The sequence below is a fragment of the Hordeum vulgare genome, chromosome 6H, assembly GCF_904849725.1.
Source record: "Hordeum vulgare subsp. vulgare chromosome 6H, MorexV3_pseudomolecules_assembly, whole genome shotgun sequence".
Lineage (NCBI taxonomy): Eukaryota > Viridiplantae > Streptophyta > Magnoliopsida > Poales > Poaceae > Hordeum > Hordeum vulgare.
Window position 1 is genome coordinate 408,606,765 of NC_058523.1, and position 14,040 is coordinate 408,620,804.

At 46.2% G+C, this 14,040-nt stretch overlaps 1 protein-coding gene across 1 annotated transcript; it reads right to left on the reverse strand.

Moving 5' to 3' along the window:
* Window positions 1-718: 718 nt before the first annotated feature.
* Window positions 719-5,761, reverse strand: LOC123402876 (3-isopropylmalate dehydratase small subunit 1-like). The gene is made up of 2 exons (XM_045096837.1): window positions 4,923-5,761; window positions 719-1,032 (listed from the first exon to the last, which is right to left on the reverse strand). The coding sequence occupies exon 1, from the start codon at window positions 5,674-5,676 to the stop codon at window positions 4,930-4,932; it is 747 nt and encodes a 248-aa protein (XP_044952772.1). The 5' UTR covers window positions 5,677-5,761; the 3' UTR covers window positions 719-1,032; window positions 4,923-4,929.
* Window positions 5,762-14,040: the final 8,279 nt, after the last annotated feature.

Sequence of the window (14,040 nt, forward strand, 5' to 3'; positions counted from 1 at the left end):
CGCACAGGTGCCGCGACGGGGTAAAACGGTGCGATCTGTCAAACGGCACCGCGCGCCGCCCGTCAAATGCGGGTAGACCTCGCTGTTGGATCGTGACGCGGGCGCCGCGGAGTTGAGGCGGGTAGGCGACAGAGGGAACCAAGAGCTGAGCTGAGGTCGGGCGGTGCGGGAGACGCGACGCAACACCAGGTGGCGCGACCCGTCGTCGTCAACTAGAGAAGGCGGTCGTGCCGTCTTCATGGGCTACGTCGGTGTGCCGAGACTGTGAGTGTCACCACAGAACAGCTCAGCAGCGGCCGGAAAGCTCGTCGCTGTATACACACTGTGGCGCGACCTGGGAGATCACCACAGGTTAGGCCCCGCTTGGGATGAATGTAAATTTATACACCTGTATTTATTTTACAAGTATTTATAGACTGAGAAAAAAACGAGGCATGTATCTGAAACCGGCCGAATACGAAAAGAGACGCTAGAGGCGTGTATCTGAAACCGGCCGAATACGAAAAGACGGCTAGAGCAAGCAGGGCCTTAGTGATTTAGAATCAGTGGAGAAATAAAGTCCAGGATAGTGCTATCCCAAAGCAAGGCCATATGCATATTTCAGATGATCTTTCTCTGTAAAAGGAAGACAAAAATTAACTTATTATTTTCCCCATCGCTTCCATAAATACAAAAGAAAGCGGATTTTCCTTTCCTCGCTGAATAGGAACGCCAAAAGTGACTGAATACAGTCCACCACTGCAATCAATAAACATAAGCTAGTGCTTGATTACACTTTTTTTTAACAGGGAGTACACTTAACTTGACATCAAAGATAACAGGTGTAAACAAGACTATTACATGGGTGTAACACTCACTACAACAAAGTTCAGCACTCTCGAGCCTAGTATTACTGGTACAAGGCAATGTCAAAGTAGTAGCAAAACTGCTGGACAATCACACCTCCAGAGAAGTGCAAAGACTCTTATTCATAAACCAGTCTTACTTGCCACCCGCAAGCGCTCAACTAATCTGACAGCAGATCAAGCTTACCTGGAGATGAATGTCACATTGTTAGCATTACACACATATGATACACAATAGTACGACTATGGGGAAGGACTTGATCATAAAATCTGGAGGATACAGTTCAGTGTCTACTGTCATAATATTAATACCTGACACAGCAGCAGATGTTTATCATTCTAGCTACGAAAACATGTTTCTATAATCAAGAAAATGAAAGTTCAGGCCGATTTAAATGAAATTGAAATACACGTGAAGTTTCTTCAATCAGCTAAATCAGTTGATAGTTCAAAGCTCAAAGAAATAACCAAGTATCTATGTTTGCCCGAACAGTCAGTCAATGGTGATGTTAACGCAAATTTAAACAACAACCTTATTAGCACAATCATGACTCATGAGTAATTTGTGACATTGGGTGGGATATCAAACCCCTGCAACTTCATATACAACTAACAATTCACGCAAGCTATATCTTGCACCAATTCTAGCCGATGTTGATGTTATTGCTCAAGCCAGGTCAAATAAACTCTGAACATCAGGACACTAACAAATCTCATGAAGACTGGATTATCTAACTAACTTTCTGGTTTTGTCCCTATTTTCCAACAGCATGTTATAAAATAAGTTCAACACAACACAGCCCAGCAACCACAAACTGAGCCTTAGTATATGTGGTGACCGGGTAGGATCTCGAGTCTCAGTGTTTACCGTGCTATTGCCTAGATCAATCGCTAGCATGCACAGTTGCGAATATGAAATATGAAAATACATGTCATGTTTTACATCGCAAACACAAATCCAAATTACTACATTATATGACACACCATCCAGAGGCCAGTTCAACACAAATAAAAGAGTTCATCAACACCACACAGCACACGCAAGTGAAGACTCGCTACCCTAACCTATTATTCCTTTTCACACATCTTGCTCTGCACGTAAAACGTAGCAGGTGAGTGAGTGAACTGAATGTACTCACAAGTTGATACCAGGAGAGATAACAGAGGTGCTTAGGGGTATGTCCTATGTAGGCTTATGGGGTTTATTTTTGCATAAATCCTGTTTTGAGTTTGAAATATCAATAATCCTTGGAAATGACTTGATAGTTTCCAAAATACATTATCAAGTAGTCTAGAGCCAATGTACAGTCTTCCAACTAACCTAGAAATGAGAGCCGTACTGGATCATAGGGTCCCAAAACATCACATCCGGCATGAGTTAATAACAGGTATACAGCATCAAATTCACTAGTGTACTACCAAAACATTTTTATTTTGAAAACAAGACGAGAGAAGATCCTCCAGCTCTTCCAAGACTTGCTACAGCTCAAAATGCTTGTAACCAGGGCATGACTAATCGACTAGATTGACACTCGGCAGAGGTTCTATACTAAACCCACATGACACAACCAAACCTTCATGAAAGGATCTTTCCTGATCACCATATACTTAAATTAGAGCCGCCCGCGGCTATGGAACATCGACCTCTCCGAATGGCAGAACTAAGGGCGCTAATTATTTGACCTAAGCTAGAGCCCATATAAAATGTGGCTGTACGATAAGCTTTTGGGTTCTACTGAAACATAAATCATTCTTTTTTTTACCCTGGGTAGCGGTCCCCACCAATTCCTGAGCCTACACACGCTTCCGTTCTGCAACTCTTGTCGATGCTCCGCCTCAAGAAAAACATGATTTTCTTAGGGCAGAGTGGTAGGTCGGAGAGTTGAGAAGAGCTATAAGCCAAAAACAAGTGCAGACTCAGGAACACACGACGACCGCCGCCGAGGGTCAAAAGATCAACGATATTTCAATGGAGCCCCAAAGGTTACCAGACAACAACATGCCATATGGGCTCTGGCTTGTTCAAGTACATAGCTGGAAACCATTACTAAAGTAAGGACATTCGGAGAGGCCAAGGTTAGATAGTTGCGGGCGGATCTAATACAAGTATAGGGTGCTACTTTGGAAAGACCTCGCATGGTCTTTATCCGAGCCGCAAGTGCACCAACACAAAAGATTGCCTGTGTCATGTGGGAAAAGTGCACAACTCTGCAGAGTGTGAATTAAGGCAATTAGCCGTGACCCCTTACGGGCATTTTGAGCTACTAGGTCTAGAACAGATAGATGATCTTCTCTCATCTTGTTTTAAAACTTAATGTCTTGGGAAAACACTTGGGCTCAAGAAGTACAATTGTAGTGAACTCATGTTTAAGTCATGAGCATTGCATAGTTGATGTGAACCCATACTGGGTAATTTAGTTAGAAGATTGTCCATCAAGCCATGTACTCTTTAACAAAGTATTTTTGAAAACATAGAGATAAGTCATTTCCAAGAAAATATATTATTGGTACTTCAAATTCAAAACTGCATGTACACAAAAGAGAACACCTAGAAGCCTACATAAAACATCAAGCATGTATAGCTTATGAGTACAATCAATGTACTCACCCGCTACGTTTTATGTGCAAAATCCGACCTTGAAAGGATTAACGACCTAAGGTCACGAGTCTTCACTCAACTTGTGTGGGATTGATGGACTCTCTTATCTTATTTGGGTTGAACTTTCGTTGTTGACAGGGCCGGCCCTTGGGGGGGGGGGGGGGGGGGGGTCTGCGGGGGCGGCCGCACGGGGCCCAAAAATTTTGGGGGCCCCTGTATATATATATGTATACTAAGTATAGTATTTAATACAGAAAAAATAAATGGAAATCAGGGCCTATTTCGTGTCAGGTTACATGGGTCAAGAGGTATTTTATTATTACATGGGCCAGTTAATATAGCAACCCGTACGTGAATATTTTATGGTCAATCGCTATTGTCAGGATCCATCTGGCATCTGTACGCTGCACGACCGCCGGAAATTCCTACCTGATTGTTGCACGCACGCACTAAGCCAAAACGAATCGGCTCTCTCATCTCCCTGCAGGCCTGCACGCACGCCGCTGTGAATCCCTGCAACGACACGCCGCTGTGATGGACTATTGATCTCTGGCTCTGGCTCTCTCGTCTCCCTGCACGCACGTCGCCGTGACGGACTGACGGCCTGCCGCTGTGCCGCGCACACCGACGCTAGCCTCCTGATTCCGATCTCATCTTTAGAGTCGTCCAACTGTCCAAGACCAAGATCCGCCGGGCTGGGCACGCCGTCATACTAGTAGTTTATGCCCTAATTTTGATTACTTTTAGTGATTCGTTTTTAATTTATAGGTAGTTTATGCCCTAATATTGTTTCGTATTTATTTATTTTCAGAATTATTATGAAGCCCAAATCAGGTGCTGCTAAAAGAAAAAAGAGGAAAGCAGATCAAAAATTGGTAGATTCACAAAGAGGATCTCTTCCTAAGTTTTTTAAGAGTAACCCGTCCACTTCAAAAAATCCAGATGAGTTGGCGTTAGTTCTTGTGGAAGAACCAAGTAATGTGAATCTAGAAGATGATATCCATATAGAAGACAATGTTGACATCGACGCGGACGATAACAATGTGAGTGATCATGACCATAATTCATCTCCCACGGAATCTGCTCAAGCATATGTTCTTGTGTATAGAGAAGCAACATTGCATCCAGAAGAAATACTTAACAAGGCATCCAGAAGCAATACTTAACAAGGCGTGCAACTATTATACTGTAAGAATCAATAGCAAGATCCATATGGCTCAAGCATATGTTTCTACTAGTTAGAAACATAGACAAGCCTCACAATGGTAGGTGTTTATTGCCTGCTTATATGATCAACTGAACGAAACCTTTCTTCAGGATATAAAGGTTTGCCTAATCGGCAGAAAACTGATGTTCGTCTGAGTATGTGATAATCTTAGGTTCGAGTCATAGTCACACACAAAGCACATCACCAATTCGAATCGAATCAATAACGTTGAAACTTCTGTGACTTCATATGCAGGTAGAAGAATACTCACTTTTTGTTCACGCAGATTTGGACGCGATCATTCCAGTCTTCCGAGCATAAGCGAAGATCCCCCCGGCCTCAATAACCGGGCCTGCATCACCAATAGGCTTCAGCTTGTACTGCTTGCCGGATGTGTGGTTAATCAAGACCGAGTTATCGAGGTCGACTGTGACCACATCCTCGGTCTTGCACTCCTTGCTGGCACCGCTGTCCGCGAGCTCCAGGGGGTACACCTCCCCGGTGGCCACGGAATTGCGGAAGAAGATGCGGGCGTAGCCCTCGGCCACAACGGCGCGCGCGCCGGCGGCCCCGAGCGCGACGGGCGCGTGCTCGCGGGAGGAGCCGCATCCGAAGTTGGCGCCGCCGATGATGACGGCGTAGCGTGACGACTCCTCGCCGGGGGCCACAAAGGGAATCGGGTAGGCCGCGGAGGGGAGGCCCACGAAGGCGAAGGAGCCGAGCTTGCGGTACTCGTCGGGCTTGGACGGCACCAGGGTCAGGTGCTCGGCCGGGATGATCTGGTCGGTGTCGATGTTGTCCCCGACGACGAAGCACTCGCCGTGGAACGCGGCGGACGACGGCGAGTCGCCCGTGGCGGCGGCCGCGGTTAGGGGCCGAGAGCGGTGGCATCTCAGCGAGACGGTAGCGGGGTGGCGAGGGGCGGCCTGAATGCGGGCTCTGGTGGGCGCTCGGCCGGGGGCTAGCACAGCCGTCGCCGTCGCCGTCGCCGCATCCGTCAACGATAAAAGAGGAGCCGCCGTCATGGTGGCAAGTCCGTGTGGTGGAGACTGCAGAGGCGAGGCACTGAAACGAGCTAGGGCCGGCGGCTTTCCTTTCGTTTTGCAGTCTGCTGGTTCTTCTGGGGTGCGGCGAGGGCTCTAAAAACCTCCCATTTCGTAAGGGCCACGAAACGCTAGCCCGTCGGCCCATCATCATGTTCTGGGCTATAAAACTATTCGGATGTTGGGCTAGTTCTTTCTGGATTGGGCTTCAATTTCGGCTTTAAAAAAACATGTAAGTACAAAAACAATTTGAAAAAGCCACAACCCATTTGTTGCACCGCTCCTCCCCTGCCGTTATGGTTTTCGCTCCTCCCGGCGGCGCCTGGCGATCATCGTGGAGACCTTTTTCCCCTGCCTTCTCCCTCAACGGCTGTAGTCGTGGCCTGGTCCTGAGCCGTAGCGGAGTGTGAGGAGGGACATAGGGTTTTCCACACCCGCGGAATAGATCTCTTTCACGGTCAAGAGTTCTCGATGGATGGTTCGGCGTCAGGTTCGGGCGCTGGCTCGACAAACAATGACCTCGAATCGATGATGAAGGAGCTGGGTCTTCGCGAGGAGGATCTGGACGATGTGGCGGTCCAGGAGGACGACTTGCGAGAAGAAGCAACCAGATGGATGGCGGTGGCTAGGGTGCATACAGATCGCCCCTACAGTCAGTATTGGTTCTATAGAAACATGAGGGTTGCTTGGGACTTGGCTCGGGAGGTGAAAATCCGTCCACTCAGCGATAATCTCTACACCATGCAATTCTCGTGCATGGGCGATTGGGAACGTGTTATGGAGGAAGGACCCTCGGCTTTCAAAGGGAAGGTTGTGATCATAGCGCCATATGATGGTCTGACCGCCCATCAGCCATTGCCCTAGATAAGATGGACATGTGGATTCAGATCCATGATCTACCTGATGGCCTCTTCCAATATATTAAGCCTCTAGCGGGAACGGTGGGGGATGTCATCTATGCTGAGCCAAAATCCCAAGACTTCGAAGGAAAAAATTCAGAGTTCGGGTGAAAGTAGATGTCACACAAAGGTTGAAGAATGTTGTCTCACTCATCATCAAGAAGAACAGGGAGATTTTCAAGGTCAAGTATGAGTGTCTACCAGATTGGTGTGCGGTGTGTGGTCACCTGGGGCACTTGTTCAAGGAGTGCGGCAATGGAATCCACCCTCCAGCTGCCCTAGTTTTCAAAAACTTACAAGCTGAGTGGTTCAGAGGACCTGGAAGGGGTTGCGATGCTGACAGGAACTTGGGCGGCAACCATGGTAGGGGACACGGTGGTCGGTCACGGCGTGGACCTAGCCGGGGCGCTCCGCAAAACCCTACTAATCTAGTGGACTCAATGGAGGGAGAGGACCAGGATGCTACCATGGTAGAGGCTGACTTGAATAGGAAACGTGGTTCGGGAGTAAGCCATTTGTTGAACCTTCACTCTGTGAGTCTTCACGCACAAGATTCGGATGCCCTCCTTGCACTACCATCTCCACAAATTCCAGAAAGCCCTTCACCGAAACAGGAACAGAAACATCAACGGGAAATTAATGACAAGAATTCCACGACAAACACTTCTTCTCTTGGCAAGAGCATTGAAGGTAAGCTGGCGGCCTCCATGTCGGAGCGTCGCTGGGGCTAGTGAGTATCCAGAGCTGGAACTGCCGCAGGGCTGGCAAACCCACGACAGTTCGAGATCTTCGTGATCTAATGAAGCAATATGCCCCCTCTATCCTTTGTATCCTTGAAACTCAAATAGAGGGAAGTCGAGTGGAAAATCTAGCATGCTCTTTGGGCTTTGATAAAAGCTATGATGTTAGAAGTTTAGGACGTAGTGGAGGCCTTGGCATATTTTGGTCAGATGATATAAAGCTAGAAATTTTGGGTTATTCAGAGTACTTATTGATACATTAATCCCAGGGATGCATGACACACAAGTCAGAGTTACTTTTGTATACGGAGAGGCCCAAGTACCGGAACGATATAAGACATGGAATATGTTGAAAAGTATCATTGGAGACAGTAACCAACCATGGGCAGTCATTGGAGATTTTAACGAGGTTCTGCATGCTAATGAACACGACGGCATAGGCAGCACGAGTCAATCTCAAATGGACGCTTTCATAGAAACATTGGATGTGTGCGGACTCTCTGGCATCGGATATACGGGAGCCACATGGACCTTTGAAAAAAGAGTTGCAGGGGGCACATACACCAGGGTTCGTCTTGATAGGTGTCTGGCCAACCCGATATGGATGCTTACGTTCCCATATGTCGTGCTTGAGCACAAAACAGTAGCGGGAAGCGGTCATGTACCAATTTTCTTGCGACTGGCTGATGTGCGTGCGTGCAGACCAGGACCTAGGCACTTCAGATATGAGCAGATGCAGGATCGGGACGACACGCTGAGGACCAATAATCCTACACCTACGTAAGGTTTTTACGTAATCTTACTTACCCTTCACTAAATACTCTTTGCCCCCCTGATTTCAACCTGGGTGGGCCCCAACCATTAATCATAATCCAATTAACTACCTCTAAATCAGCCTTTACGTAGAAACCTCACGTAACATTACGTGGGTGTAGCATTTCCCCGCTGAGGAGTGTTGTCTCTAGTGCATGGAACCAGGGGACAGTCAAGTCAGTGGATCATCTGCGCGCATGATTAGGCTCTCTAGCGGGAGACTTGACAGCATGGGACATGAATCACTTCAGAAATGTGGGTCAGGAGATTCGACGATTAAAGAAGCAACTCGAGTCTGCCCGTGCGATTCCGGGATGAGTGGGTCCATCACGAGAGGAACCTAGATTTATGATCGCCTAATCGAGCTCTATCACAGAGAAGAAATTCTTTGGAGGCAACGTGCGCATCTAGAGTGGCTAACACATTGGGATAAGTGATAGATCTCGTGGATCGACAAGGCTAGATGCGTTTGGTAAGAGTAGAGGTATGTTACCTTATGGAGTACTTGATGAGTTCCCTCCGGCGACCGTCGTGAGAAGGTGACGACGGTGGGGAAGGAGAGAGAGATCCGGTAGTGGCGGTGATGGACTTCCCATCGCTTCAGTGCATCCCTCTAGATCGGATTAGGGTTAGAGAGTGGGGAACCAGTGGCGGCGGCGAACCTCGTAATCTGTGCCATGGTCCCCACCTACTCTACATATAGCACTGCGCGACAGGGGCCCACCAGCCTTGCTTGGGTTGGACGCCCCCGATCAGGGCGTGAGTCAAGGTCCAATGGGCCGTTGGGCCCATTAGGCAAGAGATCAACCTAACATTCTCCCCCTTGATCTCATCATATATACTTTTAACTTTACCCGTTTCGTAACAGATCAATACATAGGGCATGTTTCATCGTCATGGCTCAATTGCCGATGGAATCAGACAACCACAATGTACCTCTCCATTTTTGAGACAGATTCTTTAACCTTGGGCCCTTTGTTGTCCGGAAATATTAGACTATACCATAAAACCCATGTCAACTGCGTGTTCTCCGAACACACTGGGCGGTAAGCCTTTGATAAGCAGATCTGCAAACACTTGTTTGTTGCTTTTATGCTTAAAGCATTTTTCCATAATTCCAGACTTTCTCCTTCACAACACGTAACTCTTTGTCAGTGTGTTTGGCATCAACACTTGACTCGTTGTGACAGGAGCGAAAGAATTTAAAATGGTTATCGTTGTTGTCAACCATTATCAACTCCGGGTATAGGTAGCCATTAACCATTTCGCCTATCCCTCAGCCTCATATCAAGCTATAACATATCATTGCATTACATTGATGACAATGGTTTCACTCATTTGGAGATTTTCCACACAAAACTCCGAGTATGAAAGTTAGCGACAATTGTGGATTTCGCTATACATTTCACAAGTCCTCCTTTGTACTCACAATGTTTTGAGAGCACTTATTTCTTTCAGCATGAGGCTGATATCTTTGAATCCATTCCATTGATTTATCTATGGACTGGACATTGCCAAAACAACCCGGATATATACGTGAACTGTGTCAGGGTAATATCTTGAGCTTCCAACAACTGAAGCATATGGTACCATATCTGTTTACAATCTTTTCTTATTAACTTTTGGAACACCATAGTTTCCACTTCCATTACCCTTGACTATAAGAACAGGCGTAGGTTTTCTCGTATGCATACTTTAGAGATCTTTCTTAGCATGTCCATGCGACATTCCTAATACCCCCTTTTATTCTTTTGAACTTTGAGGACAAGAACTTCTTTTCTCCTCCTGCAGTAGATTGACATCACCACTAGCAAGTAGGACATCATCCACATGCATAGGAATTGGGAAACGAATTTCCCATTCTATAACTTTGCATGAATGCAATTGTCCTCTCATTTTCTTTGCACAAAATCTTTCGATTTAAGTCATGTTTTACACCTTTACATATTTCCTTTGGAGTCACATTTGCCTTGTAGACCCTTCATAAAGTCTATGTTAGTGAAATTCGAATGATGGAATTTCACTAACATAGACTTTATAGTAGTCACAAGTATCTGATTTTCTCATTCCTAGAGACCATCAAAATCTCAGGTACTGGCACTTCTTTCATATGGGGTAGTCGTTGCTCTGTCATTGCCAAGAGGCAATTAATTCTATAGTCACCCATTTCCAAAAGGCAATAGGTTTTACAGGGACCTGTATCACAAGATCCCTTGTAGAGCTAACAATAGGTGTTGTATAAGTCATACAACATGCTCCCCCAGATTACTCCATCTTCACTGAAGAAATGGCGTATCTTTAAACTTTCTTCTTTATGACACTTTAAGTACCACTGTTGTATTCCTTAGTCTGCTTTCGGAACTATAAAAGATCCGAAAATACAACTGTTTCTTTTCTTTAGGGGTATCATAATGTGGGTATTCAGATGACTGTCGTACTGCCCTTGACAATCATATTCTTCATTAATGGATCACTTTAGATGCATAATGTGCATCACATCATCTAAAGTACAGAGGAGTCATGAAATACATTACAATGTATTTCATGTCTCTTTCTCCCCCTTGAAATGTGGCAAGAACTTTTCTGCCACAATTTCGAAACCCATTCATCGCTCTTGTGAAATGATGAAACTTCGATTATCTAGCTCATTCATCTTATCACTTCATGTAAAATGAAGTTATAAGTTAACTAGTATGGGAGTACTTTTTCCTCATTTCATTTCAGAAACTCAACATAGTTCTTTATCATTGTCTCTTTTGCAAGTCACACTTGCATATCATTCTTGTCTTTAGGTTCGTCTGTTACTTTTATCCTTTCTGGATTTAGTGATTGCATAATGACCGTTACACATAAAGTGTACGGTCGATAATAGGAAAGCTTAATAGCTACTCCATACTTTTCTCCCATAGTGGGACACATTAACCGCACATGAGTCATCATAACTTTCTCCTGTCATACAGGATAAGACCTTTGCCAAAATTTCTCCTGCCATACACGGATTGTTGACATAATACAATGTCAACTTTACCCGGTTACGCAGGCATTCTTCCCAGAATTTTCCCGCCATGCGGGTAATTCCCTTTAAGGGACATCATAAATGCCATAATTGGCTCTTTTGAATGCATCAAATTCAGAAATAAATATGCATTATCTTTGACACACATGTTTGATCCGACGTTGGTCAAATTAAACATGCATGTTGCTTGTTTCATTTCAATCATGTTGACTGAAAAAAGGAGACTCCATCATAGAGAGTACATGAAAGACATTCGTCAACCAAGACTTTCAATGATCTATCTCTTTTCTTTTCTTGAATTAATATCCAAGAGTTCTTTTCTTTTGAAGCCATTCTTTAGAGAGAATTTATTCCCTCAAGTTATGACCTTTCTTTTCCATCTTTCAGGTCACTAGTACCCAAAACATTCGCTTTCATGAGTGAAAGCTTGAATAACTTTTAGTCTGAGAAAACTTAGCCAATAAACAACGGTAATGAGCATAAAAATAACCCTCCGTTGGTCTGATTAAAATCATGCACATTAAACCTTTTTGAACTTTCTGGAATATTCTAAATCACCGTGGTGGCAGGATTAGAATAAAACATCATCCTTCTACATTAATTCCATATCACCGTTGGGCAGAAATGGAAATAATGCATATGACTCATAAACAATGTGATGATAGTATTCTTATTGAACAACTTTGCTAAGACATAATCATCATCATTAACCATATTGCATCAGAAACATGCGAAATATGCATTTCTTTATCTGTGCTCTGAAAATTGATCACTTTGATACAAAATTTATCAGAGATTTAAGCTTTGAACATAAGATGACTCATACAAATATAGTATTGTTATCATCAACGTTGGTCACAAAACAACAATACCATATTTTAACTTTAAAACAAACTTCATTCTTTTGTCATAGCGGAAACTGTTTGAATCTTATTTCACCCACAAGGGAAAAAACTTTGCTAATAACATTTCTTCCAATTAAATTTTCCCGTTGGTTCCAATTTAATTGGAGGACTAAACCTTTTTACTTTGAAGCGGAAATACGCGAGTATGAAAATACATACACCTTTACAGAAAAATATTCTGTTAAAATTTAAAAATTCATGAACTTTATAATCTCATTGTAAAATCCATAAATTTTTCTTTTTCTGAAAATCTTTCTTTTATTTCCAGAACCTTTTATTTTTCTTTTCATAAAAATTAACATTGTTCATGTTGTAAACTTTATTCATACTTTTATAAAGGCCATGAACCTTTCTTTTTGTGAAAAATATTATATTTTCAGAAACTTTTATTTTTCTTTGCAGAAAATAATGTTAGTATTCTGTCTATTTTACAGAAACTTTGAACATTTTCTTTACTATTTTCTAAACATGTTTTCGTAGGAAAAAATTCCTAGAAAGAACCTTTGAACCTGCCTGAATAGTCAGAAACTGAAAAACCCCTTTAAAATAAAAGGCCAGCATGGGCCGGCCTGGCTGCCGCCTGCCTGAGTCGGCCCGCCAGCTAGTTGCCTCGGCCTGGGGCCACCTGGCGCGGTGCGCCTTCATGCGGCCCGACGCCTCCGTGCGCCAGCGCCACTTCGACAGGCCTTTGGGCCTTGCATTGGCCGGCCTGCCTGCCCTAGGGTTTCGTTAGCGTCGATCGGGGCCGTCGGATTGAATCCGACGGTTGCCCGTTCTCCTCGGTGAAACAAAAAGGGTGAGCCGGCAGTGGGGTGAAACCCTACCTTCATTTCCTCCCCCACAGCCGTTCGGTCTCTCTCTGTCCTCTCCTCGAGCGAGACGCGCTCCCGCAGGGCGCTCACCGCGGCGGCCGAGCCTCCCTCGCGCGGCGGTTATCTGCCCCGCCGGCGAGTCCCACGACGGTGGCCTGCGGTGTGCCATTCGCCCTGCGCCTCCCGCCTGTGGGTCGTGCAGCCTCTGGCCTTTCCTCGCGCGGCGGCCAACTCGCCCCGCCGAGGAGGCTCAGATCTGCCCGGCCCTTCTCCTTTCCTCCTGCAGATGCCCTCTGCTCCCGTCTCGGTCCTCTCCTCCCTCTCGAGAGAAAGGTCCACGGGACCTTGCGGCGACCGAGCCGTGCTCGCGCTGTGGCCGAGCCGCTCGCCGAGCGCCTTTCCTCTTTCCCCGTGGGGTGTTCTTCCTTTCTCGAGCAGCTCCTCAGGCCACCGGAGCAGGGTCTCGTCGTGGGTGGCAGAGCGACTGCGGGGGCTTCCCTTCGAGCGGTGGCTCTCATGCCCCGCCGAAGCTCCCGCAGCCCCTCTGCTGCTTACCCCGAGGCCCTTGTCTCTCTCGCAGCGGCCGGAAACCGCACCATATGTGGCCCTCGGCCGGTCCTCCCGTGGTGGCAGCCACGCCCCACCGAGGATCCCCTCTTCCTTTGCGCAGCGGCGGCCTCCTCCGCTCCTCTTGCTGGTGCGCGCCCCCTCCCAAAGGAGAGTGCGCCGCCGTCAAGGGGGGTGTTGGAGTGCCAACCACGCTGCCATGGTGTCAATTTGTCCGATACTCGGAATATAACTCCGTTGCCATCCCCCTCACCGGTGGCGCGTCCGCCTTACGGTGGGTGCGCCGCCATCGAGGGATTTGGTGATGAAGTCCTATGCCCCCGTGGGTGCCTTTGATTTTCTTTGCATGTTCCCCTCATCCCGTTTCCTTTTGCCTTTTCGGATCGGATCCGATTTATTTCTTTGTTTTTCTTTTGGATCTAGGTCCATTCTTTGCCTCCGAGGAGGTAGGTTCTTCTTCCCCACACCTTGGCTTGCCGATGCGTGTGGGGATCGAGAGGAACAGGCGCGGCCGAGGCGGCGCTTCTTTGCCGGAGAGAACTCCGGTGAAGCTTTCTTTTTGCTTTGAACTTTCCCCTTCTAGGGTTCATATCG

What these genes read in the sequence shown, in the direction of transcription:
- LOC123402876 (XM_045096837.1), bottom strand. Translation starts at nt 5,676, where the DNA reads ATGACGGCGGCTCCTCTTTTATCGTTGACGGATGCGGCGACGGCGACG.